The following is a 27,739-nucleotide window of genomic DNA, read 5'->3' on the forward strand; positions in this document are numbered from 1 at the left end:
CAAAGTGAATGGAATAATGAAGAAGGAAGACTACCTCCAAATTCTTCAATTTCACCTCAAATCAACAGCTAGACGGTTGAAACTTGGACACAATTGGGTGTTCCAACAGGACAATGATCCCAAACACACATCAAAACTGGTTTTGGAATGGATAAAGCAGGCTAACATTGAGCTTCTGGAATGGCCGTCCCAAAGCCCCGACCTCAACCCTATTAAAAATTTGTGGACTACTCTTAAAAGCCGGGTCCGTGCCAGGAACCAACCAATTTAAATGAACTCTACCAATTCTGCCAAGAAGAGTGGTCAAATATCCAGCCAGAATTATGCCAGAAGCTTGTTGATGGCTACCCAAAGCATCTGGTCGAGGTGCAACTTGCTAAGGGACATTTAACCAAATATTAGTGGGGGTGTATGTATATATTTGAGCCTGTATGTATAATTTTGACCCTGTGTGGATTAGAGAAAATCCAAAATAAATTCAAACTTGTGCACTCAATTCTTGATTTTTGAAGTCATTAAAGATGTACGCTGTACAATCATTCTACCCTGGAAAAAGAACAGTTCAAGGAAATCACTAACAGCCCAAAATTACCATGACATTCATGCCCATGATGAGTGTATGTAAACATCTGACCACAACTGTAGGTGAAAATGTCACGGGGATTGCTGTCAAGCCCCAGGGCTCACTCATGGCATGTGTATGCGATTATACAGTATATTATATGACATACACATGTACATTTCACCTGCCATACTGAATTATATCCAGGTTGTTATGAATCTGAAGAATTCAATACTTCGATATGATTGAGCATCGTCCTGTGAATTGATCACCTCACCATGGCAACACCATTCAAGTGATCAACATTTCCTTTGTTTATATTATGCATCAAGGATATCTTTATATCATGCTGACCCAGGTTGTTATGAATCTGAAGAACCCTGTAGGAGGAATATGAAAAATTCTGGGTTATAAGCCTTACTTCCTCTTGCCAGTTGATGGTGCTATGACAGTGAATCGTGAATGGCATGTACATGTGATTATACCCATCATTGTACATACACTTTGGGTAGTGTGGCATGCTAAATGATCGCCTCACTTTGGCAATACTGAATTTGATGAACCCTATCCTTAAGGGTTCTGTGAGCTGGCCTAGTGGTTTGCGAGTCAATCCTTTTGACCCGGAGCTCATGAGTTCCATTTGCGGTTGGGTCATACCAATGACCATCATAAAAATGTTACCTACTACCATCTGGCGAGGCACACCGCAATACAGATGCAAGTAAGGAGTCAAACTTTTGTGGTTACCAGAGAACCAGCCCCCCACTGTAACCATACTGTAGCTATGTAATAGGTGAGAGGCCGAGGGCTATAGGAAAGGAGATCGGCACCACCAATGCACCTGGTTAGTACTTGGGCGGGAGACTGCTTGGGAAGACCAGGTCCTGGCATGGGAAGGACTTTGATACGTAAAGGTAGTATTAAAAATTTGGTACCTGTCACAACCCATAAAATCCAAAATGGCTAACTTTCTGTTAATGGACAAGAGAATCCATATGCCTACTAAATTTGGTGCATGTAGATGAAACTGGATGAAGAAAAATGTCTCAGTTGGCCAGTGGTGAGCCCAAGAGTCATGCCCAAGACCAAGTTTTTGTCAGACCCTGATTACCATGTGCCATTTTTCCCCAAGCATGCACAAGTACCTCAAAAATGTCTGAAGCAAAATAATAATAATCCTGGGCGGCATGGTGGTGTAGTGGTTAGCGCTGTCGCCTCACAGCAAGAAGGTCCGGGTTCGAGCCCCGTGGCCGGCGAGGGCCTTTCTGTGTGGAGTTTGCATGTTCTCCCCGTGTCCGCGTGGGTTTCCTCCGGGTGCTCCGGTTTCCCCCACAGTCCAAAGACATGCAGGTTAGGTTAACTGGTGACTCTAAATTGACCGTAGGTGTGAATGTGAGTGTGAATGGTTGTCTGTGTCTATGTGTCAGCCCTGTGATGACCTGGCGACTTGTCCAGGGTGTACCCCGCCTTTCACCCGTAGTCAGCTGGGATAGGCTCCAGCTTGCCTGCGACCCTGTAGAACAGGATAAAGCGGCTAGAGACAATGAGATGAGATATAATAGGACTCTTCGCACCCTTGGTGCTTGAGCCCTAACAAAATGCAGCACCCTGACATAAAGACTTCCAACTACTTCTGCTCCAAAGCATTTTTTTAAAAGCAATGTCAAGCCAGCTGATTTATATAATGGTACTCATATGGGTAAACTGATTTTTTTTAAATCACAAACTTTGTTTAATATCAGTCGTGTTCAGGTGCATCAATGATGAGGAATGTTCATTCTCCAATTTACCTCCATTGTAGGTGATTCCCAGAGAGTCGAGATGCCGAGAAAAGACATAGAAGTAATCGAGGGCCGAATGGTGGTTCTGGAGGCCTGGTACACGCCTACATCCGTCATCGAGAAAAATACAGTCATCTGGAACTTTGACTCCAAACATCTCACCAGTGAATACAAACAAGTGAGTGACAAGTGCTGGCAGCAAAAGTACACTGATTTCTCCACATGATTGTTAGTTCAGCAGGGTCTCTAGTATTTTGTGTATTTTTGGTGTGGCCACAGATGTTCTTGAGTCTCAAAATAAGTCCCTGTGACGTCATTTGAAGATTTAGTATAAGCGTTTAATCTTTCTCAGACAAGGTCAAGCGGGAGAATAAAGACAGGATTGTTTGGAGAGTTTCGCTCGGCACTAGTGAAGTTTTCACCCTGCACTCGTAAATCTAGTGACTCACGTACGGTACAGATCATTATTTTGAATAGATTGTTTTTAATAAATTGGTCAAACTGGTTCATTAGGTAATGTTAGTGTCTTTGGTTTAGGAAACTCTAACAATTGAAAGTAGTAAAATTGGAACATAAAAACATGACCTTAAAAGCTTATATATATATATATATATATATATATATATATAGAGAGAGAGAGAGAGAGAGAGAGAGAGAGAGATGGGTTGTTTTACAATCAGGGAACGCAAGCTAAAAATCACATTTAACACTTATCTTCAATATCAAAAGGCTTGACTAAATAAACTTGGTTGTTTATTGTAGCTCTGTGATAGCTCTATTTACCATGCAAAAAAAAATTGGTGATAAGGTTATTTTTGGTGAATGTATGGCAATATATGTCATATTTAGCAAAATTACTCGTGTCATTTAGAAAAAGTGCTTTTTTGACCACAGGTAGCTCCAAAAGGGATGCACTTACATCATTCTTTATACCATAAAACACATATTTGGTTCCATATCATTGGAAACATAGTTAAGCTTTAATGTTGAATGCCAGTAAGTTTTTAGACTATTTTGATCAAATTAGTATGTAATTGTGTCAAAAAAATGTCCTCTCCGAGACAGCTAATTTTTCAATATAAAATAACATATCTAAAATGATTATTTTCATCATAAAATGTGGTCAAGATATTGGGACATAAATATTAGAGACAACTAACACAAAGCTTGCAGCCTTCTATTTAAAAGCGCTATGGAAGTAGTGGATTCTGAATTGTCAAAAAAAAAAGTCCTCTCCGAGAATCACTTCATTTGTTTCTCCCAGCCCTGCTTAAAGCTACACTTAATCTTCTTTATCTTATAGCAGATTACACAAAACTACCATACACACATGTCAAAAAATTACCTGAAATCTGTTCTTTAACTTGTCCTTCACTTAAAAACTGCTACAAGAACCAGTTTGAATCAATTTGAATTTTGGACCCCTGTGAGACAAACTTTGTACCCTGATTGTAAAACAACCCATATCGTAGTCACATTTCACAAAACTTGTGATTTTCGTTGTTGTTTCAGAGTGGGAGTCTTAAATTCATGAACATGGATCAGAATAGGAAAGCTTCTTGCATTTATAAAGATAAACAGCAAAAATGTAAGGATGGACTTTAGTCTTGGGTTTTGAAAAATTATTATATAAAACCCTTAACCCCTTGGCTGCCACCAGGGCTCGAAATTAACTTTTTTTCTTTGTGTCCCCCAGTGGTCCCGAATTCTGTGTTGTATTGTCCCGAATGGAAGCAATAGTGTCCCCATTTTTTTTTCCTCTCTGAAATAACCAGTGGTTAATATTATCATATGAAGTTACTATTATATTTGTAACTATGCGATTTTGAACCCTTTATATCATTTTTACAATAAGTCACAAGACACAAGCGACACATGTCCTATACATCATCTACTTCAAAATTACAGTTATTGCATTTTCAGTTTATTAAACTTTGGTGATCTCACTGTATGAATAGATACCCGTTTATTTAAAGGGGCCAACTAGCTCATTCAGAAAATGTTTCAACTCCCTACATCTGCAGTACACTTTAGTTGAAAATAAGACCCCTTTTATGTTCATTTCATCTACTTATACCTTGAATATCTGTTGGCACTTATAAGGCCAACTTATAATTTTCACCATTACCATTATCCATAGCCCTATGATGACCTGGTGACTTGTCCAGGGTGTACCCCGCCTTTCGCCCGTAGTCAGCTGGGATAGGCTCCAGCTTGCCTGCGACCCTGTAGAACAGGATAAAGCGGCTACAGATAATGAGATGAGATGAGACCGTTATCCATTTTTATGAACTTTCCGTTATCCATTACCGTTATCCATTTTTATGAACTTTCCCATTTTTATGAACTTTCCGTTATCCATTTTATGAACTTTCGCTGCCGAAACGTGGGTGGAACATCAGCATAGTGGCAGGTCCGAGCCTAGTTGTGCTGCTGACTGACTAAACTTTCTGAACTAGAAAGACACCAAGAAAACTCACTTATTCTGTTGAACGGTATCTTCCGTCAATATCATCCACATCATTCCTGTTGTATTTTATAACGTGTCTAACAGTGTTCATTAAGTTCATTCAGTTGCTAGCGTTGCCTGCAGACCAGGCGATGACACTTTGGATCCTGAAGGTCCCGGAGACGTTATGTCTGGGCTTTCGGTTTCTTCCCCGCGGTCGGTCCGCTTCAACCACTTCAGCATTTTTGTTCTGGCAAGAGTCGGCGCAGCGTGTGCGGTAGCAATTCCATTCCAAGTCCATATAATGCGGACTCCGGCCGACGATTCTAGAACAGAATGCGCTGCTCTGTAGCCTACTGATGCAGGTGCACCGAAAGTGTAGCTACTATGTATTTTTCGCTGTTAACGTTTTAAAATTAAAATTGACAAATTAGGTGAATGTCTACGTATGTGTTACGGCTTTGTAAATAATATTAATGTAGAACTTTTTTTCTAGATCTATTTTTTTCCATTGTCCCGGGATTGTCCCAGATATGATAATTTTGTGTCCCGATGACATTTTTTATGGTCCCCGGGACATCGGGACACCGTTAGTTTCGAGCGCTGACTGCCACCCATAATGAATTGTAATGTGCCGGGCATATAGGACAAAAATAGGTCAAAATTGGGATGTTTTGATAATCTTTCTCTAACTTGTTCAGAGCTTTATATTTTAAATATTTGTATAGAAAAACCTCAAAAAACACTGTTGTAGAGTAAAAATAACTTTAGTAATCAAAAACATAAGACAATGGGTCTTGTCAATGAGAACCTGTCCATAAACATGAATTACTAGTACTTGAAACTACAACATACTCCAAGGGTCCATACTGTATATTCCAAGTAACTGGGTACCATTTTTAGGATGGTCTTTGGTATGACCCAACCGTGAATAGAACTCATGAGCTCCCAAGCGAGGGGTTGACACACTAACTACTAGGCCAGTTCATGGTAGTGTACTACTGTGAAGTAAAAGTAATGTGCCATGTAAGGTACATAAACGGAGGTGTTTATGACGAGTAGCGTACCGCACAGCGGTAAAAGATTTCATGACGAACGTAACTCGTCCAAGGGCATTGAAGGGGTTAAAATATGTACAAAGTAGGGATTCAAACAAACGGTGTACACACTAGAGTATAAGCTTATGGTGGTGTAGTGGTTAGCACTGTCGCCTCACAGCAAGAAGGTTCTGGGTTTGAGCCCAGCGGCCGGCGAGGGCCTTTCTGTGCGGAGTTTGCATGTTCTCCCTGTGTCTGTGCGGGTGTGCTCCGGTTTCCCCCACAGTCCAAAGACATGCTGGTTAGGCTAACTGGTGGCTCTAAATTGACTGTAGGTGTTAATGGTTGTTTGTTTCTTATAAGGATAATCCCTTATCCTGCACAGGATAAGGAATTATGGATGAACTTAAATCACTTTCTGCTGGTTGTTTAATGGGCATTCGTCTTTAGAGGTTGGTTTTTTTTTTTGCTTTAGTGATATGGCTAGACAAACAAATGTATAACCACCCATTTGTCCCTGGGTCAATCCCAAGTTTCTGTGCATGTTCTCCCTGTGTCCCTGTGGGTTTCCCTCAGGTTCTCCAGTTTCCTCCCACTTCCCTCCCAAAAATAAGCAACTAGGTGCTTCCGCAAAGATAAATTAGAAGAAGAAGCCTCTTATTTGTCACATATACACTCAAGCACAGCAAAATTCCTCCTCTGCATTTAACCCATCTGAAACAGTGAACATGCACAAGTGCTGGTCATTCACTCAACTCCCGTCACATTTATTGAACCGGCAACCCTTTGGGCCCAAGGGCACTTCTCTAACCTTCAGGCCATGGCTGCCCTGAAGCATAATCGGTAAATTGGTAAATTGCCCTTAGGTATGAATGTATGTGTTCATTTTGCCCTGAGATGGACTAGACTAGATTTCTCCAAGCCTCACAAACAAGATAGGCTCCAGATCCACTGCAACCACAACCAGGATAAGTGTTTACTGACAGTGAGTGAGGGAGAAAGTATGACATTAAAAGCATCTATGCAGTGAGTTACTGTCTACTTGTGTCAGAATGAGCCTCAAGCAGGAGTTTCCTTTTAATTTTGTCTTGCTTTTCTTTTGTTCTACCATCTGTTTTTCATGTTTTAAAGTATTTGATTTACTGAAATTGAATGGCAAAAATACAAGTGTTGTATTGGAGAAATCATATAATAATGTTTCACAGTGCAAAAAAAAAAAAGGAATTGTACCACTTCCACTGGTAGTCATCGCTTGCTCATATTACAAACTCCATTCCAAAAAGCTTGAGACACTGCATTAAATGTACAACCCCGATTCCAAAAAAGTTGGGACAAAGAACAAATTGTAAATAAAAACGAAATGCAATAATTTACAAATCTCAAAAACTGATATTGTATTCACAATAGAACATAGACAACATATCAAATGTCGAAAGTGAGACATTTTGAAATTTCATGCCAAATATTGGCTCATTTGAAATTTCATGACAGCAACACATCTCAAAAAAGTTGGGACAGGGGCAATAAGAGGCTGGAAAAGTTAAAGGTACAAAAAAGGAACAGCTGGAGGACCAAACTGCAACTCATTAGGTCAATTGGCATTAACATGACTGGGTATAAAAAGAGCATCTTGGAGTGGCAGCGGCTCTCAGAAGTAAAGATGGGAAGAGGATCACCAATCCCCCTAATTCTGCACCGACAAATAGTGGAGCAATATCAGAAAGGAGTTCGACAGTGTAAAATTGCAAAGAGTTTGAACATATCATCATCTACAGTGCTTAATATCATCAAAAGATTCAGAGAATCTGGAAGAATCTCTGTGCGTAAGGGTCAAGGCCGGAAAACCATACTGGGTGCCCGTGATCTTCGGGCCCTTAGACGGCACTGCATCACATACAGGCATGCTTCTGTATTGGAAATCACAAAATGGGCTCAGGAATATTTCCAGAGAACATTATCTGTGAACACAATTCACCGTGCCATCCGCCGTTGCCAGCTAAAACTCTATAGTTCAAAGAAGAAGCCGTATCTAAACATGATCCAGAAGCGCAGACGTCTTCTCTGGGCCAAGGCTCATTTAAAATGGACTGTGGCAAAGTGGAAAACTGTTTTGTGGTCAGACAAATCAAAATTTGAAGTTCTTTATGGAAATCAGGGACGCCGTGTCATTCGGACTAAAGAGGAGAAGGACGACCCAAGTTGTTATCGGCGCTCAGTTCAGAAGCCTGCATCTCTGATGGTATGGGGTTGCATTAGTGCGTGTGGCATGGGCAGCTTACACATCTGGAAAGACACCATCAATGCTGAAAGGTATATCCAGGTTCGAGAGCAACATATGCTCCCATCCAGACGACGTCTCTTTCAGGGAAGACCTTGCATTTTCCAACATGACAATGCCAAACCACATACTGCATCAATTACAGCATCATGGCTGCGTAGAAGAAGGGTCCGGGTACTGAATTGGCCAGCCTGCAGTCCAGATCTTTCACCCATAGAAAACATTTGGCGCATCATAAAACGGAAGATACGACAAAAAAGACCTAAGACAGTTGAGCAACTAGAATCCTACATTAGACAAGAATAGGTTAACATTCCTATCCCTAAACTTGAGCAACTTGTCTCCTCAGTCCCCAGACGTTTACAGACTGTTGTAAAGAGAAAAGGGGATGTCTCACAGTGGTAAACATGGCCTTGTCCCAACTTTTTTGAGATGTGTTGTTGTCATGAAATTTTAAATCACCTCATTTTTCTCTTTAAATTATACATTTTCTCAGTTTAAACATTTAATATGTCATCTATGTTCTATTCTGAATAAAATATGGAATTTTGAAACTTCCACATCATTGCATTCCGTTTTTATTTACAATTTGTACTTTGTCCCAACTTTTTTGGAATCGGGGTTGTAAATAAAAACAGAATATGATGATTTTCAAATCATGGAAAATCTATATTTTATTGAAAATAGTACAAATACATCATATGAGTTATTGAAACTGAGAAATTTAATTTTTTTTTGAAAAATATATGCTCATTTTGAATTTAGTGGCAGGAATGTGTTAAAAAAAAAGCTGGGACAGGGACAACAAAAGACTGAAAAAGTTGTGTAATCTTAAAAAAACTCATTTGGTTAATTGGCAACAGGTCAGTAACATGATTGGGTATAAAAAGAGCGTCCCAGAGAGGCAGAGTCTCTCAGAAGTAAAGATGGGGAGGGGTTCACTGCTCTATGAAGGACTGCGTGGGCAAACAGTGCAACAATTTAAGAATAACATTCCTCAATGTAAAACCGCAAAGAATTTGGGGATCACATCATCTATGGTCCATAATATCATTAAAAGATTCAGAGAATCTGGAGAAATCTCTGTATGCAAGAGACAAGGCTGAAAACTGACATTGGATGCCTGTGATCTTCAGGCCCTCAGCCGACACTGCATTAAAAGCAGACACGTGTCTGTAGTGGAAATCACTGTCTGGGCTCAGGAACACTTCAGCAAACCATCGTCTGTGAAAACAGTTCATTACTGCATCCACAAACGCAAGTTAAAACCAGATACTATAAGCAATATCCAGAAACACCGCTACCTTGTCTGGGCCCGAGCTCTTTTACAATGGACTGAGGCGAAGTGGAAAACTGTCCTGAGGTCTGATGAACCAAAAGTAGAAATTCTTTTTAGAAATCATGAACACCACGTCCTCCAGGCTAAAGAGGAGCGGGACCATCCGGCTTGTTATCAGTGCACAGTTCAAAAGCCAGCATCTGTGATGGTATGAGGGGGCATTAGTACATCTGGGAAGGCATCATGAATGCTGAATGATATATAAACGTTTCAGAGCAACATGCTGCCATCCAGACAAAATCTTTTTCAGGGAAGGCCTTCCTTCTTTCAGCAAGCCAACACGCCAAACCGCTTTCTGCACATATTAAAATTGTATGGCTCCGTAGTAAAAGTTTCCTTCCTTATTTGTTTCCTTCGTATTTGTTGTATATGCATAATTTGTTTCCTTCGATAGTTATTATACAGTTGTATTCCTAAGAAAAATATCCGTGTTAAAGTACCCTAGAACTAACATGCTGTCTTTGTACTATTTTCAGTTAAATGTCTGAGGGTTTCCATGATTTTCAAATCATCGCATTATGTTTTTTTTTAGGTTTTACACAGCATCCCAACTTTTTTAGAACTGGGGTTGTAAAAAATAAATGATTCCTGGTTGCTTCATTGTGTTGAAACACTGCAGCTCAGGTTAATAGGTCCAGTGATTTTTACCTCCGCCAAGGAGGTTATTACCTCCACCAAGGAGGTTATGTTTTTGGTAGCATTGGTTTGTTTATCTGTTAGCAACATTACGGAAAAAGTTATGAACGGATTGCTCTGAAATTTTTTTCCAGAGGTGTGACTGGGTACAAGTAACAATCCATTAAATTTTGGCGGTGATCCGGATCACCTTCTGGATCCCGGATTTTTTTAAAGGATTCTTGGTGGAGGTCTGCGCTCTCCGAGTGTTTTCGGTAGTGTTGGTTTGTTTGTTGGTTGGTTTGTCTGTTAGCAACATTACGGAAAAAGATATGAATGGATTGCTCTGAAATTTTTTCCAGAGGTGTGACTGGGTACAAGTAACAATCCATTAAATTTTGGCGGTGATCCGGATCACCGTCTGGATCCCGGAATTTTTTTAAGGATTCTTGGCGGAGGTCTGCGCTCTCTGAGTGCTTTTCTGGTTATGTGATGTATTCTGCAATATGTTTTATTTCTTCCAAAAACTAGATGTTAATTGTTTTCTACCTAGTGGGGTTCGTATATGCATATTTGTTTCCTTCGTATTTGTTGTATATGCATAATTTGTTTCCTTTGATAGTTATTATACAGTTGTATTCCTAAGAAAAATATCCGTGTTAAAGTACCCTAGAACTAACATCAAACGCAACGCATGGCTACTTTGGCTTACATACGGTAGAATAGCGTGTAGGGGGAAAGCTTACACTGTTTGAATTTTGTAAGCACTACTAGAAACCTTGCACTTAGCTTTTATCAAGATAATTAATGTCGTTGTGTGGCATGGGGGAGGAAATTGGACCAGCTGTAATTGTCTCATAGTACAATTGAAAACAAATTGAAGCAATGACATCCTAAATAAACAGCAGATTGGTTCTGTTGTTCTGTTGTAATGGGTTCCATTGTAGTACAAACACAACTGCACAATGCACAATTATCACATTGTAAATGTTCTGTGAGACATGAGTGATATGTGTGACTAAAAAAGCTTCATAAGCTATAGGTGTGAACTGATCTAATCATTTATCAGACGCTCTTATACAAAGCAACTTACAGCATCAGTCAATTACATACAAGTACTTTCAGATCACATACAGTATGTAAGTATAATCCGACACATACTGTTTAAGTGTTCATGAAATATTGCTTATTTTTCTTTGCCCATATAGTGAATGCTAGAATGGTGATACTGTGTTGGTTAAATGGCCAACGTAACCAATAATACTTGGATATAGTGATGGTAAATGTTGGTTCTCTGCCCACTGGTAGATTACTGTGCTTATCGTGTGCTATGTTATTGCAGATCATCTCCTTTTCCTCAGGCAAGATCGGGATTGGAAATTCTGAATTCACAAAGCGTGTTGGCTTTACAGCGTCTATGCCTTCTACCAACCTCTCCATCTACGTCAACAACACGCAGGAGTCCGACTCGGGGAATTACCTCTGTAACGTCATCATTCCTGGAGCACCAGGTCTCTCCGGGAAGCTGCATCTCAATGTTCTAGGTGAGTACAGTGAATAATTTGACTCAGCTAATGAAAATATTTGATATTTTTTGCTTTAATAGCGTTAGGATGATTCACAGTTTGGTGGTCCATAAAAGCTGTTGTACATAAGTGCCATAATGACAGTAGTGTGTTCGTTGCTAGTGATGATCAAAGTCATGGATGTGCACAACAAAAAAATTTTTTTTGAGGTGCCAGCAGATATAATCTGCATGAGTGTGCATGAGTGTGCACTTGACAAATAAATGCTTCTTCTTCTTCGTCTTCTAGTTTGGCTCATTTTGTTGATCGCCTTTTTAATCTTTTTTGTCAAACCCCACATTCAGGTGAAGTCCGTGAGAAAATATAAAAAAGGAAAACCATGTCCAGTACTGTTCTTATACAGTTTGTTTGTTGATATCAATTGTGTTTCTGGTTTTGACGGGCGGCACGGTGGTGTAGTGGTTAGCACTGTCACCTCACAGCAAGAAGGTTCTGGGTTTGAGCCCAGTGGCTGACGGGGGCCTTTCTGTGTGGAGTTTGCATGTTCTCCCCATGTCTGTGTGGGTTTCCTCTGGGTGCTCCGGTTTCCCCCAGAGTCCAAAAACATGCGGTTAGGTTAACACGGGCGGCCTTGGGCTGAAGGTTGGGTTGAAGTGCTCTTAAGCAAGGCACCTAACCCCCAACTGCTCCCAGGGTGCTGTAGCATAGCTGCCCACTGCTCTGGGTATGTGTGTGTGTGTGTGTGTGTGTGTGTGTGTGTGTGTGTGTGTGTGTGTGTGTGTGTGCTCATTGCTCACTCCTGTGTTCACTGCTTCAGCTGGGTTAAATGCAGAGGATGAATTTCACTGTGCATGAGTGTGCATGTGACAAATAAATGCTTCTTCTTCTTCGTCTTCTAGTTTGGCTCATTTGTTGATCGCCTGACTTTTGCCTGTTTTTGACTCTATCACCACGGACAGGAGGAATGTTTAATTGTGATACCTGATTACTTTATAAATACACCTCTCCCATTGGTTAACTGAATCCATTCATTCACTCTTATGGTGATCTAAATAATACAATGAGGCAGAATGTGCATTTCTAATTTGAGTGTAAGGCTGAAAACCATACATTTAGTTATTAGTTAATCATCATCATGTATGATAAGCTTTGTTTTTTGGCTTATCTCTGCTTTCTCAGTCCCGCCTTCCACTCCAGTGTGCTCTATGACTGGGGATCCTGTGCTGCAGGGAAACGTGACGCTACACTGCAAGTCCAGCTATGGCAAACCTGTCCCTCAGTACAAGTGGAGCAGGACTGCTCCTGTCTCTGAGATCTACTTCCCTCCAATGCTGAGTGAGTGCATTAACTGTCATATATCAGAATCAGATTCTTCTTCTTCTTTTTTTTTTTTTAATTTGCCATATGAGTGATTCCACGCTTATGGGTACTGAAATGGGGACATGAACTTATTTTTAAAAATTCACCTAAAACCATTTCTTTTTTTACCATCAGGTCACAAAACATGTAATCTTTAATGAATGATATGTTAAAAGATAACTTTAATTTTCTGAGATGTAATAAAAACATATTTATATGCCAAAGTCAAGCCTATGAGTTCCAAAATGATGTCTGTTACATTACTTCTGTTACGATTGTCCATCTCGCGTCTGTTACAAATTAATTACAATCTAGCTATATACCATGTTAATCTTATTGAAAGAATGTGTATGTTTATTCTACTACACATGTTTATTAATTATATTTGCTAAAACATCACCTTCCTATGTTTCAAAAAGTAATTCTACATTGTTAAAATTGAGAATATATATGTCCACAACACTTCTGTTACGTTCTGACTTTGGCATATAAATATGTTTTTATTACATCTCAGAAAATTAAAGTTATCTTTTAACATATCATTCATTAAAGATTACATGTTTTGTGACCTGATGGTAAAAAAAGAAATGGTTTTAGGTGAATTTTTAAAAATAAGTTCATGCCCACATTTCAGTACCCATAAGCGTGGAATCACTCATATACATTTACATGTATTAAGAATTTGTCATGGCGTTTGGTCACAATATGATACAGTCAACACACACATCTCAGACAATACAACACAATGATCCTTCCTAATATACAAATATTGCACCTTAAACAGAAATTACAGACTCAATTGTAATTTACATTACAAATAGAGTGGTACAATTGTGATATATAATAAATAATAGCTATAATAAATAGATATTTATCCCAGGTTTGGTCACCTGCCAGCTCCCAAGCCCTAGCTACCTCTATACTACGTATCATACAACAGCTGGGCCTTTCTCAGAAAATGTGACGAGTAACGGTAAAGACATTTTAAAAAATTTTTGTATACACCAATTTCAGTTACAATCCCACTAAATATATTTAATAGACAAAAAAGCATATTTCATGAATTCGCAAAGCAAGAAATATCATTATTATGAAAAAATAATGCCCAGTTGTTGTCTTTACCATTACCCATAACATCTTTACCATTACCTTATAGAGTAACAGTAAAAACAACACTGGGTAACAGTAAAGACATCTCATGGCATTTTTGGGTCACTGAGTTTAGAGAAAAAGATAAACAAATTGTGCATTTATTATCCCATCTGAACTTGCTACTTGGCTAACTAACCTTTCAACATGCGGCATCGTTATTTTTATCATTTGGAGGTAACGGCAAAGACAGTTAATTTCCCTGACATCTTGAAATTTCATATTTACCTGGCCTGAGTTTCCCAAAAGCATCACAGCACAAAGGTCATAGTTAAATGGTAGAACGTACATCACAGTGAACACTGTCTCTCCTAGTTAAGATGCTCTTAGCATTAAGAGGCTTTTGGGAAACCCACCCCTGATCAGTATCCTGAATTCCAACATTCATGCACCAGTGATTTTTTCAAAATGGCTGCTCAACATCCTGGTCGTTCCTCATGTAGCCCTCTAGTGTCAAAGCCCTGAGTTACAGCATGACTTTACCATTTGGGTAACGGTAAACTTAAGATATCAAGAAAGTACACATTCTTGCACATATATTTTAGGCTATACACCAAAAACCATTGAAGCAAAGATCACGAGACACAAACTCAGCCAACTGCATTTTTTAACTGCTCCTGGCTCTGGTAGTAAATACTCCACGGCCTTGTACCATTCTAATCCGTGGTAACTGAAAGTTTGTGCTCTAACATACTGAATTTGACAAAGTCGTTGCAGGCAAACTGGCAGTGAGAACTCCTACCCAGTTGAAAACCAACTCTATTTAAAATCATGACCTCTTATTTAGAGGATTTGCGACGCCACCATCGAGTCTTTATAATTGGTAGGAGGTGTGCTGTATCCTGAAAGCTGTTGGCTTTGGAGGAAATAACTCAAGCCTTTCGAGACTATCTCTCACTGACTTTCTGTTTCAAAAAGACACTCTACATGAACACAATCAAGTCACAGTTCTCATCGCATTTCATTACGAGAGCTGACATACACTACCGTTCAAAAGTTTGGGGTCACTTTGAAATGTCCTTATTTTTGAAAGAAAAGCACTGTTCTTTTCCATGAAGATCACTTTAAACTAATCAGAAATCCACTCTATACATTGCTAATGTGGTAAATGACTATTCTAGCTGCAAATGTCTGGTTTTTGGTGCAATATCTCCATAGGTGTATAGAGGCCCATTTCCAGCAACTCTCACTCCAGTGTTCTAATGGTACAATGTGTTTGCTCATTGCCTCAGAAGGCTAATGGAGGATTAGAAAACCCTTGTACAATCATGTTAGCACAGCTGAAAACAGTTGAGCTCTTTAGAGAAGCTATAAAACTGACCTTCCTTTGAGCAGTTTGAGTTTCTGGAGCATCACATTTGTGGGGTCGATTAAATGCTCAAAATGGCCAGAAAAATGTCTCATCTCATTATCTCTAGCCGCTTTATCCTTCTACAGGGTCGCAGGCAAGCTGGAGCCTATCCCAGCTGACTACGGGCGAAAGGCGGGGTACACCCTGGACAAGTCACCAGGTCATCACAGGGCTGACACATAGACACAGACAACCATTCACACTCACATTCACACCTACGGTCAATTTAGAGTCACCAGTTAACCTAACCTGCATGTCTTTGGACTGTGGGGGGAAACCGGAGCACCCGGAGGAAACCCACACGGACAACATGCAAACTCCGCACAGAAAGGCCCTCGCCGGCCACGGGGCTCGAACCCGGACCTTCTTGCTGTGAGGCGACAGCGCTAACCACTACACCACCGTGCCGCCCCAGAAAAATGTCTTGACTATATTTTCTATTCATTTTACAACTTATGGTGGTAAATAAAAGTGTGACTTTTCATGGAAAACACAAAATTGTCTGGGTGACCCCAAACTTTTGAACGGTAGTGTAAAACAGTGAAACCTTACACACAGCACATTCTCGATTTCCTTGTCTCCCTTACACATCCTCATACACAGGCAACCTCTCATCACTTTTTTTCCTTCACTGCTCTCCCAGAGCGGAGGTCATGCCCTCAGCCTGTGCTTGTGCTCGGCTACCTGGGTAAGGAAATAGACACGAAGTTCAAATAGATTCATAACATGAGGTGATATACTCACCGACCACTTTATTAGGAACATTCACGTTAAACATCAGTGGCATCAGCAGTGGTATGGGTGTCGGTGCCAGGAGACTGTCTGGTTTGAGTATTTCAGAAACTGCTCATCTCCCACATACAAGAGTCTCTCAAGTTTAAACAGAATGGTTTGAAAAACCTAAAACATCCAGTGAACTAAGGTTCTGTGGGTGGAAACAGCGGTCAGGGGAGAATGGCCAGACTGGTTCGAGCTGACAGGAAGTCGACGGTAAATCAAATAACCACTCTACCGCTGTGGTGAGCAGAAAAGCAGCATGGCCTCTGTAGCATCAGAATCCTGTTTTTGGCTGATCGAAGTGGAACCCAATGTGGTCTGATGTTGTTGGAGCTCATCCAGATCAAGGTTCATCATGTTATGCGTGTTATGTTTTTCTGTTTATCATACGGGTAAATAGTTGTTCTTTGAGTTACTGTGGTTTTCCTGGTAGCTCAAAATGATCTGGCCATTCTCCTAAGACCCCTCTCATCAACAAGGTGTTTCCGCCCATGGAACTGCCAGACGAACTGGATATTTATTTGTTTTTTCCTACATCTGTCTGTATGAACCTTCGAGACTGTTGTGTGTGAAACAGGGGATCAGTAGTTCCTGTAATACTCAAACCAACCTATCTGGCACGGAGATCATATTTTTTTTCCCATTCTGATATTCGATATGAGCATTGGGTGAAGCTCTTCAATTGTATCTGCATGGGATGATGCATTGTGCTGCTGCCATATGATTGGTTGATTGAATAATTGCATGAATGGGCAGGTGTACGGGTGTTCCTATTAAAGTGGGAGATAAGAAAGTATAGCTTAAAGCAGTAATTGTGCTTAATTAATGTAGTAGAGCCATGTCCAATCTAGAGTGTGTAGATCCAACCTAGAGATCGTAGATCCAGCGTTCCCCTTGGGTTCTGAAAAATATTCTCCAATTTTTTCCTTGAAAAATCAAGTCAAATAATAACTTTCTTCACTTTGTCTTATTTTTTCTTCACTTAGTCTGTAAATTGTTCTTAGTTACTGACTTATCATAGTGGACTTAATACAGGTTTATACCAACCAAACTGGCACAATTTAAATATTTGTACAGATACAGCTAGGCCTCTCCGTTACAGATCAAATTTGGGCTCCACTCCAGCATCTAATAAGAAAGACTTGATTTTGGGTGGCCTGTGCACCATCAAGCTCAAAGAAACCTCTTGAGTTTGAGCTTACTGAAGGTTATTTTAGCAGGGAGTTATTCTACAGAGATATTAGGACTCCCTTTAGCCTGTACTTCAGCACAAAACTTGATTTACAATTGAACAGAGTCGAGAAGAATCTGGGAACAACCAACAGTGAAGGAATCTGAATTTCCCACCGATTTATGAACCGAACACAGAATGATACCGCGTTTTTCATCATACGTTAGCCGCAGGGATTCAACACGCCACGCTGCCCGAAACATAGCTCCCTTCAGTCGCTTGCTGGCTGACAGTACTTTCACTTTGGTGTTTTTTACCGACCCCTGTATTACTGACGCTGTCCAATGTGCTCGGGGATGGTCAGGGCTCTGAGTGTTTTTAATTGACCCACTGACGCTGTCCAATGTGCTAAGGGACGGTCGGGGCTCTGAGTGTTTTTTACCAACCCCTGTATTACTGACGCTGTCCGATGTGCTCGGGGATGGTAGGGGTTCTGAGTGTGTTATACCGACCCTTGTATTACTGATGTGCTTGGGGACAGTAGGGGTTCTGAGTGTTTTTTACCGACCCCTGTATTACTGACACTGTCTGATGTGCTTGGGGATGGTCGGGCCTCTGAGTTTTTTTAACCAACCCTTGTATTACTGACGCTGTCTGATGTGCTTGGGGATGGTCGGGCCTCTGAGTTTTTTTAACCAACCCTTGTATTACTGATGTGCTTGGGGACAGTAGGGGTTCTGAGTGTTTTTTACCGACCCCTGTATTACTGACACTGTCTGATGTGCTTGGGGATGGTCGGGCCTCTGAGTTTTTTTAACCAACCCTTGTATTACTGACACTGTCTGATGTGCTTGGGGATGGTCGGGCCTCTGAGTTTTTTTAACCAACCCTTGTATTACTGACGCTGTCTGATGTGCTTGGGGACAGTAGGGGTTCTGAGTGTATTACCAACCCCTGTATTACTGATGTGCTTGGGGACAGTAGGGGTTCTGAGCATTTGTTTTTTACCGACCCCTGTATTACTGACACTGTCCGATGTGCTCGGGGACGGTCGGGGCTCTGAGTGTTTTTAACTGACCCTTGTATTACTGACGCTGTCTGATGTGCTTGGGGACAGTAGGGGTTCTGAGTGTGTTTTACCGATCCCTGTATTACTGACGCTGTCTGATGTGCTTGGGGACAGTAGGGGTTCTGAGTGTGTTTTACTGACCCCTGTATTGCTGACGCTGTCCGATGTGCTTGGGGACGATCAGGGCTCTGAGTGTTTTTTACCGATCCCTGTATTACCGACGCTGTCCAATGTGCTCGGGGACAATCGAGGCTCTGAGTGTTTTTTACCGATCCCTGTATTACTGACGCTATCTGATGTGCTCGGGGACAGTAGGGACTCTGAACATGCCTCCCCTGTGCCTGTTTCAGCCCTTGAATCATCTTCAGTGCTCGAAGAAGCCTGTTCAAAAAACTTCATCAGTTTAAACTGCGCCATCTTTCAGTTCATGCAGGGATAATTACACCACCACACCATGCCGATTAAGATGCACTGCGATTGATCAAAAGCTTGGTGCTCATTTGGTCATTATGTGTAGTTGATTTTTATTGATCATGAGCACATGCTCATAGTTTACACTCTGGCTTCCCACCGTCTCTTCTCTGCGGTTGGATTTCGGCAAACGGAGGGATTTGTGGAGGGATTTCATAAAAGATGACTCAAGATAACGATGACAAAGACATTCGTCACTGTGACGACTGCTAGTAATTTTCTCTTGAAACTGTTTGAGTGATTCAGGCGTTATTTTAGCTTATTTGAACTTATTGGCTGCCACTCAGGCCAGTCATTGAGGGATGGATTTCAGGGCATTTAGTGAGTGTTAAATCCCATAATTCCTTACCAAACACTAAGGCTACATCCACACGACAACGGCAACGAGATGTTATTTAAAAAAATATCGCGTCCAAATGGGCAACGATCAGTAAAATATCAGGTCCATATGGCAACGCAACGCTTGCTGAAAACGATGCAATACACATGCCACACCTCTAGGGGCGCTGTAAGACGGTCCCTTCGGAGACACCAGAACAATAGAAGAAGTAAGGACGCATGCGCATAAACTATTATGCGCGAGACTTCATATTAGCCACAAAGTCAGGAAAATCTGTTCGTAAAATTACATTATAATGACCAAATACAATGAAAAGTATTTTTCCAGTCTCACCTGTGAAAGGTAATCCCATGTGATCTCGTTTGGACGGCAAACCTGTTGGTACAGTTAAACGCAGCTAATCTTTATTCTCCGCTTTGACCTATCCAATATGGCGGCGAGGATGACGTATGATTCTACACAGAAGGCGGCGTTTTTAATGGTCCGGAATAAATTGAATGCTACACGTTGATGGATTAATTTGCTCTTCTACGCCCTTTTTGAGGAATGTATTGTCGGACTTAAACCAACATCTGAAGAGGTGAGATCGCTCCTTTTTTTCCCTATTTTTGCTGGCGGGATTGACTCTGCCCTAAGGGCAGAGTCTCTCTCTCTCTCACTTTGCACCATTACACAATAAATATTCACAGTGAAAATATTTTGTAAGCGCGTTTCATGAACCAAGTTATAGGATTTGTTGACAACTCGCATTGAGTTCGTTACACTTCTACCCGGCGTGAAGCACTGACAGTCATGTGGTTGTGACGTCATCGTAAACAAATCCGTTCTACTCATCCAGACGACTTCGCAACAGCAACGTTGCCAGATCTTTCCACTCTGGGACCCGTTCTCAAAAAGATTGCGTTTTGGGCACCCAAAACGCCGGTGCCGTGTGGACACCAGGCCTAAACGATAAGCAATTGTATCGGAGTCACCTGAATCCGTTGCTGTGTGGACAGGGCCTTAAACCTTGTCTGGTAGTTTGACTGCATTTGTGCCGTCTTAATACATGCCGTCTTCGTCCTAGTGAAGCAGAAAGTTGTATGAAGAGTGTTGTTGCTTGATTCTAATACGATCCCATGGTTTTATTTGAATTAGACTGATTTGTTTGACTAGAATGATGACCCGACATTCTTATATTTATTAGAGTAATGCAGTAAAGCAGAAAAGTAAACTTATGAACTTTAATACAAAGAGCATGATGTTCAATATGTGTGGATGGTGATATCTTTTCAGATGAGAGGCTGGGCACCCTGAGGTTGAGAAACCTGACCAAAAGCATGTCAGGAAAATATGTGTGCAAGGCCAGCAACACAGCTGGGAGCGACAGCTGCCACATCAACTTGGAAGTCACCACTCGTAAGTACTAACTCAAGCATGAAGAAGCATCTTGTATGATTGCATCTGCTAGATAAGACGGAGCTGTTGTAACTGAAGTGTATATTCTTCTGCAGCCAGCAATATCTGGCTGATAGGAGGAGTCACTGCTGCCGTGGTTGTGGCCCTCATCCTGCTTCTGGTCTTCATCTTCTGGAGGAAACGTGACACAGAAGAGGAAATGGCCAACGAAATCAAGTGAGCACCAGCTTCTTCTCTCACTGAAGACTCCTTGCAAGCTGTTTCAGTAGGATGGTTTTAACACACATGTTTTGGTTATTATTTAGCCGTGCAACAGAAAAGCGTTCACTCTGTTGTCCGGAGCTCATGAGACAATGACACAGCCAAGAGCAAAGGAAGTACAATTGGCCATGCTTTCTTTCTCTTGGGATCAATCATAGTGATGCTAGCCAACCGTGGCCATCTGTGAGCTCATGTTTGCTGAAGATGGTTGATAGCACTTTACTCCGAGTGTGTTTTGCAACATAGGCAGCACTTTGAAAATATATGGTCAGGATGGTCAGGCCCGCCGACAGGGGGGGACAAACGGGTATGTTGTCCCGGGCCCAGGAATGGGGGGGGGCCAGAACTGGGCTCTCATGAAGTTGCGATTATTTTATTTCATTTCAAAATGTGTTGATTTGGGGGAGAAATGTGCTATATTTGCATTCAATAAATGATTTCTAGATCTTTTGCCTTTATTGTCTTTGAAAAAGGCGTCAAGAACCCCCTACCACCCCTAATGCAAAAATGGTTTGGTCTGACTCTTTGATTAAGGGGAAAAAAACGACATCGTTCGATCATAGCGCTTCGACAATCAGCGTGCGTGCCATTTGCCAACATGCACAAGTCAGGAGCACAGAAAGGAAAAGAAAAGAGAAAAAGAGAAGAAGAAACCAAGAGGCTCAGGGGCTCACTGCATAAATATTTTAAAAAAGATTCGGATGATGCAGCAGGTACTAGCAAAGGCAGTGGGGCAGCTGAGCCAGGTAAGACCAGTGTTGGGCACGTTACTTTCAAAAAGTAATTAGTTATAGTTACTAGTTACTTTTCCCAAAAAGTAACTGAGTTAGTAACGGAGTTACTTTGTCATAAAAGTAACTAATTACCAGGGAAAGTAATTATTCCATTACATTTTGTTCCCCCTCAAAAAAAATCAAATTCAATTAGTGTAATCATAATAAAAGTGAATGTTAAATGTGTTTAATGACTGAAATGGACACTTAACAGAACCAATTAGTAATGTTATCTACACTATATTAATGTTTTTGTGGGACAATGTGAGATAAGACATCTATCAAATGTAATATATTTTTGTCGTTATTAAAATTATGTTACTAATTACTGGCCACTGACGAGGACAAACGCTTTGTTCCTCGACATAATGTGCATTGCATGTAAACACTCTTGCCTTTTATTTCAAGTAATGAAAAGTAATGGCTGTATTTCCAATGTGAAAGCGCAGTGCTGGGCTGACCGCTCGCCATCGCTGTGTCTTCCGATTGAAAGAGCGTGCAGTAGGCGTGGCCTACCTACGTATGTTGTCCAAATCTACTCTGATTGGCTTACTGTGCCGTTGTCTCGTGTCTCCCCGCCCCACACAAAAGCAGAGTAAAGAAAGGCTGAACGAGCAGCGTGCCAGATGAGAACAGCTTTAATAAAGTAACGCATAGTATTTTATTATAAGTAACGGGAACGGCGTTATAACGATGTAAAAAGTAATTAGTTAGAGTACTCGTTAATAAAAAAAAGTAACGCCGTTTATTTCTAACGCCGTTATTCCCATCACTGGGTAAGACACAGCCAACTTTTTCCAGCCCCGTAAAGTAACCCCAACCAAGGCACGCGCGGCGCGCAATTCATGTTACAAACGAGAGGAGAGCAAGTCACACTGAACACCATATCAAACGCACAGGGCATTGAATCATTTCATAACCACAACAGCTTAATAACATTGTGTTTCATATATCTGATTGAAGCTAAGAATATTCACATTAGCCCGCAATCATATCCCGCCATTTCTCAAGCGGTGTGTTCTTCTCTGCTTTTCACACTGGACAGTACGCACGCACGCACAACAAAAGTCCGGCGCATTGCATTTCGCACCTGAATAGTTGCAGACTAAGGAAATGTTAAAACTAAAAATGTTGAGATGCTAAAATGAAATGGTTGAATGGTTTTTGAATACCTGTCATTTAAGGGTTGGAGTGAGTAGAGACTGGGATAAGAGGGGGTTGTTAGGGGGGGCCCATTCAGAGCATTTTGTCCCGGGCCCAGCCAAAGCTGTCAGCGGCCCTGTATATGGTTGGCTGGCTTCACATGGCTTGGAGGAAGCACATATTAGCCCTTACCCTCCCCAGTCATTGGCTGTATAATTGCTGGGTTTCACGTGACGTCACATCCGCCTCATTAGTTATTCAAAACTTTAGCTGGTGGTCTACCAAAGCTCAGTTGACAAAGCGTTTGTACGGAGAAGGTGCATTGCTCACATGAAAAACGCCTTACGCTTGCGTTGTTTTAGGTTGTTAGAATCGATCAAACCGTGAAACTGATATAAGTGGTTCATGGTTCCCTGTGAAAAAGGGGGAACGAGCACAGGATTTCACAAAAAGGCGTTGAGAAAGGTGGCTTTTGAACCTCTCAGTGAAATCGAAGGGAGCCGAGTCGAAGCATGCTCGAGTTTGCAGTGATCACTTGGTGAAAGGTTTGTATTTCCCTCTCAGCTATGGCCTTAGGGTTTTCTAAGTACTTTTCTTGCTGTGTGTCGTTATTTTACGGTACTTTTTTTAGTCACAAAGCACTAAAGTCCCCAGCTGTTTCTTTGTTTACTCTTCACAAAGTCCATATGCATGAAGGTCGCAACAAAATTCTTACCCAGCCGTACAGTTACAATGCACCGTGATCACTTCTCCGTCTTGTTTAACGAAAATCCAGGTCTTTAAAGGGGTTTCTGATGATCTTTGTGAATGATTTACCTGAGAGATAAGAGCCAACACCATGGTGGTGTAGTGGTTAGTGCTGTCGTCTCACAGCAAGAAGGTCCGGGTTAGAGTCCAGTGGCCGGCGAGGGCCTTTCTGTGTGGAGTTTGCATACTGTCCGCGTGGGTTTCCTCCGGGTGCTCCGGTTTCCCCCACAGTCCAAAGACATGCAGGTTAGGTTAACTGGTGGCTCTAAATTGAGCGTAGGTGTGAATGTGAGTGTGAATGGTTGTCTGTGTCTATGTGTCAGCCCTGTGATGACCTGGCGACTTGTCCAGGGTGTACCCCGCCTTTCACCCGTAGTCAGCTGGGATAGGCTCCAGCTTGCCTGTGACCCTGTAGAACAGGATAAAGCGGCTACAGATAATGGATGGATGGGTGGATGGATAAGAGCCAACGCAAGTGAGAATCAAACCAACTGTTGTTTGTTTTCACTTCAACTTGCAGCGCTTCGTTGTAAAGAGGCGAACGAAAAGCTTAAAAAAAAAAAAACATACTTACACGGGCAAAAACAAGACAGGATTCATTGGGTAGCGACTTGATCCCGAGGTCCTTTACCCAGCCACATACAAAAAAGTTGTAAGCCTCCATACTCTTCCACGCTTTCATCTGTTTTGCGGTGTAGAAGGACGTCTGCAACACCAGATAGTTCGAGATGTCGGGGAACTCGACTGAAGGGTAGTTTTAGAGATCATATGACAAATCCTTCTTTCCCAGACTGTAGGGGTCGATTCCATTGCACACAGCAATCTTCTGAATAGATCTAAAGCCAGCAGTGGCTTCTAGATTACGAGCATACTCTGATAAGTTATCGCTAGTCGTCATTTGCACTACGGCAGCCTTTAGACCACCAGCTATTCCACTTCTGGTAAAACCGCTAAGAAAAGTCACGTGACTGAAACCCAGCAATCGGGGGAGAGCTGGTTGATGGGTGGGAATTGACCAAGACCAAATTAGGCAGAAAAAACACCCAACTCCTTCACATGCTTAGGGATCTCCTTTTGTCTTAATTGCATGACAAAGAAAAATGAGGCTGATAGGGAAATGAGTAAACGACAACATAAAAACAGATAAAAAGCATGATGTGTTCTTCTTTGCTTCATTGCAGGGAGGATGCCCAGGCTCCAAGGCGGGTTTCCTGGGCTAAGAGTACTACCACATCAGAGATTATCTCCAAGAATGGCACTCTGTCCTCGAAAGCCAACAGTCCTGTTCCTCAAGATCCTCCTCACATGCCTAACAACTATTACCCATACTCCCCTGGGGGCTGTGACTCCATTCTCACTTCTTCAGGAGGCACTCATCTGTACCCAGTCAAGCCCAATCCTCTCCATGGGCTGCCTGGCTACAATGTCAAGATGCCGACCCATTCCCAACAGCACCACCAACCAAAGAACAGCTGCACACTCAGGATTGATGAAGCTGAGCTGCAGGCACCATGCCCCAACCCTGTACTCGTCAGATCCATGCCACTCTGTGGCGCTGTGCCTGTCATGGTACCTGCTCAGAAACAGGCCGGTTCACTCATCTAGTCCAGTCAAGTCAAATTTTCCAGGTTCTACCGAGTGGAGCAAATGGACTTGATGATGAAGATTTTCTCTTGAATCTCATCAAGACAGTATTTTTCATTTATGTCAGAATTCGACACGGGTCACAACTCTGTTTGATTTGACAGATTCTGTTTTTGGTTATTTTTCTAATTACCAGAAACAAAATTCAGGAAAGTAAAAAAAAAATAAAAATCTTTAATGCTGTTAGAGATGTTGATGGGAGCAGTTCAGTTCTTGTTAGTGATTTGACAACAGTTGTGTATTAGGTGTGTTCTACGTTAAATGTTACCTTGTGCCTCTTCTTTGCTCAGGAGTTTCTACATTCAGCAGCCCGACTCTTTAAGGGCCATCGGCAGATCTCTCAGTCTGAACCATAGTTTTCATTTAAAAAGTTATTTCTTACTTGAGTTACTGTCTACGGTATATTAAGAGAGAGTGAACACATTCATCAATGTTTCAGCCATTACTAGAAAACAGGAACAACATGGTCTTTGTGGTTGTGTGCATTCTTTTCTTTCTTTCTTTTTTTTTGATGATAAATGCGTTTATTAAGAGATTCATGTCAGGCTCGTGACTTCATGGTTGGTGCTTCAGTTTTGGAACGGTACTGTAGATTGGAATTAATACTGCAACCAAAAAAGATGAATGTTCAGTAAATAGTGTAACAAAATTTCTCTTTGACTTTTATGAATCTCTGATTTGTTTTCAACTCCTTTCACTCTGGAGCCTTTATTCCATAATTGTCCACATGGTGGAAGCAAAGATGTGAAAATAGTAGCAGTTCTTTCACGAAAGAGAAAACAAAATTCACTGATACAGTGTGTGTTCATTTCTTTAACAAACAGTTACTCTCGTTTTCAAATAAACTCGACAATTGTTGCATTTCGAACCACTTTTCTGCATTATTTATATTATTTAATCGAAGCAAAAGATTTATATTTGTGTTGTACAGAGCTCAGTGTTGGTCTTATTTACACGATTCATAACCGTGTTCACTATTAATCAGTGCCACCTAGAACTGTACAGTTTGTTATCTCGGTAAACAACAAGGCAACGAACCCTTCCGTGAGAAACACAAGCTCGACATGGCTCACACTCACACCTTGTTCGTCTCTTGGATTTTGATCCACTGTTTTGGTAAGTAAAAATCCTTTCACTTCAGTGTTGTCGCTGTCATCTCAGTGGTCATTAGGAACCTAATTCTATATCCAAGCTGCTCGATGACAATGTCTGTTATAAAAAGCACTATAAAATAAAATGGATCAGTTGAATTATTTGAAACACTGAACTGTTTAAGTCTTTTGAATTGCGCTTCCAAAGCTTTAAAGCTCTCTGAAACTACAGTCTTTTATTACTGCATAGTGGTGTGTTTGTACAGTTGCGATCCAAAGTTTACATACACAAGTCACCATGGACGTGAATGTCGGGTCTTTCAATGATTTCTTTGGATTGTTCTTTTTCTGATTAAGAATGAACATACAGCTTTGATGTATTTTCATATACCTACAGCCATGTGAAAAAGAAAGTACACCCTCTTCCAGTTACATGGTTTTACCAATCAAGACATTAAAAAAAAAAAATCATCTGATCCTTGCCAGGTCCTAAAATTATGCAAATCTAACCTCAGGTGTAAAGCAACACACAACAGATTCCACTGTGCTATTATATACTTAAAAGTTAATCCATGTATGAAAAAGTAAGTACACCTCATGATTCAATAGCTTATAGAACCACCTTTTGCGGTCTTTTGCAGTAATAACGAAGCAATCGTTTTCTGTCTGATTTTATCAGTCTCTCACAAGGAATTTTGGCCCACTCTTCTTTACAATATTGCTTCAGTTCATTCATGTTTGAGGGCATTTGTTTATGCATAGCTCTCCTAAGGTCCCGTTACAGCATTTCAATTGGGTTGAGGTCTGGACTTTGACTTGGCCAGTCCAACACCTTGATTCTTTTCTTTTTCAGCCATTCTGCTGTAGATTTGCTGGTGTGCTTGGGATCATTGTCCTGCTGCATGACCCAATTGTGGCCAAGCTTTAGCTGTTGGACAGATGGCCTCATATTTGCCTCCAGAATACTTTGGTATACAGAGGTTGACTCAATGACTGCAAGGTGCCCAGGCCCTGTGGCAGCAAAACAAGCCCAAATCATCACCCCTCCACCACCGTGCTTGATGGTTGGTATGAGGTGTTTGTGCTGATATGCTGTGTTTGGTTTTCGCCAAACATGGCGCTGTGCATTATGGCCAAACATTTCCACATTGGTCTCATCTGTCCAAAGGACATTGTTCCAGAAGGCTTGTGGCTTGTTCAGATGCATCTTTGCAAACCTAAGCCATGCTGCCATGTTCTTTTTAGATAGAAGAGGCTTTCTTCTGACAACCCTTCCAAACAAGCCATACGTGCGCAGTCTTTTTCTAATTGTACTGTCATGAACTTTAACATTTAACATGCTAACTGTGGCCTGTAGAGTTCTAGATGTAGTTCTTGGGTTTTTTGCAATTTCTCTGAGCATTGCATG

The 27,739-nt window shown here is 41.3% G+C and overlaps 1 protein-coding gene across 1 annotated transcript; it reads left to right on the forward strand.

Moving 5' to 3' along the window:
* Positions 1-2,257: 2,257 nt before the first annotated feature.
* esamb (endothelial cell adhesion molecule b) lies at positions 2,258-25,201 on the forward strand. The gene is made up of 8 exons (XM_060943467.1): positions 2,258-2,261; positions 2,364-2,521; positions 11,404-11,605; positions 12,767-12,922; positions 16,090-16,134; positions 20,550-20,672; positions 20,768-20,888; positions 24,778-25,201. The coding sequence occupies exons 1-8, from the start codon at positions 2,258-2,260 to the stop codon at positions 25,199-25,201; spliced, it is 1,233 nt and encodes a 410-aa protein (XP_060799450.1).
* Positions 25,202-27,739: the final 2,538 nt, after the last annotated feature.

The sequence above is a fragment of the Neoarius graeffei genome, chromosome 17, assembly GCF_027579695.1.
Source record: "Neoarius graeffei isolate fNeoGra1 chromosome 17, fNeoGra1.pri, whole genome shotgun sequence".
In the NCBI taxonomy this organism is placed as follows: domain Eukaryota; kingdom Metazoa; phylum Chordata; class Actinopteri; order Siluriformes; family Ariidae; genus Neoarius; species Neoarius graeffei.

Coding starts and splice junctions, on each gene's coding strand:
- esamb (XM_060943467.1), top strand. Junction 16,135..20,549: donor GCTTGTGCTCGGCTACCTGG/GTAAGGAAATAG, acceptor ATATCTTTTCAG/ATGAGAGGCTGGGCACCCTG. Junction 20,673..20,767: donor CAACTTGGAAGTCACCACTC/GTAAGTACTAAC, acceptor ATTCTTCTGCAG/CCAGCAATATCTGGCTGATA.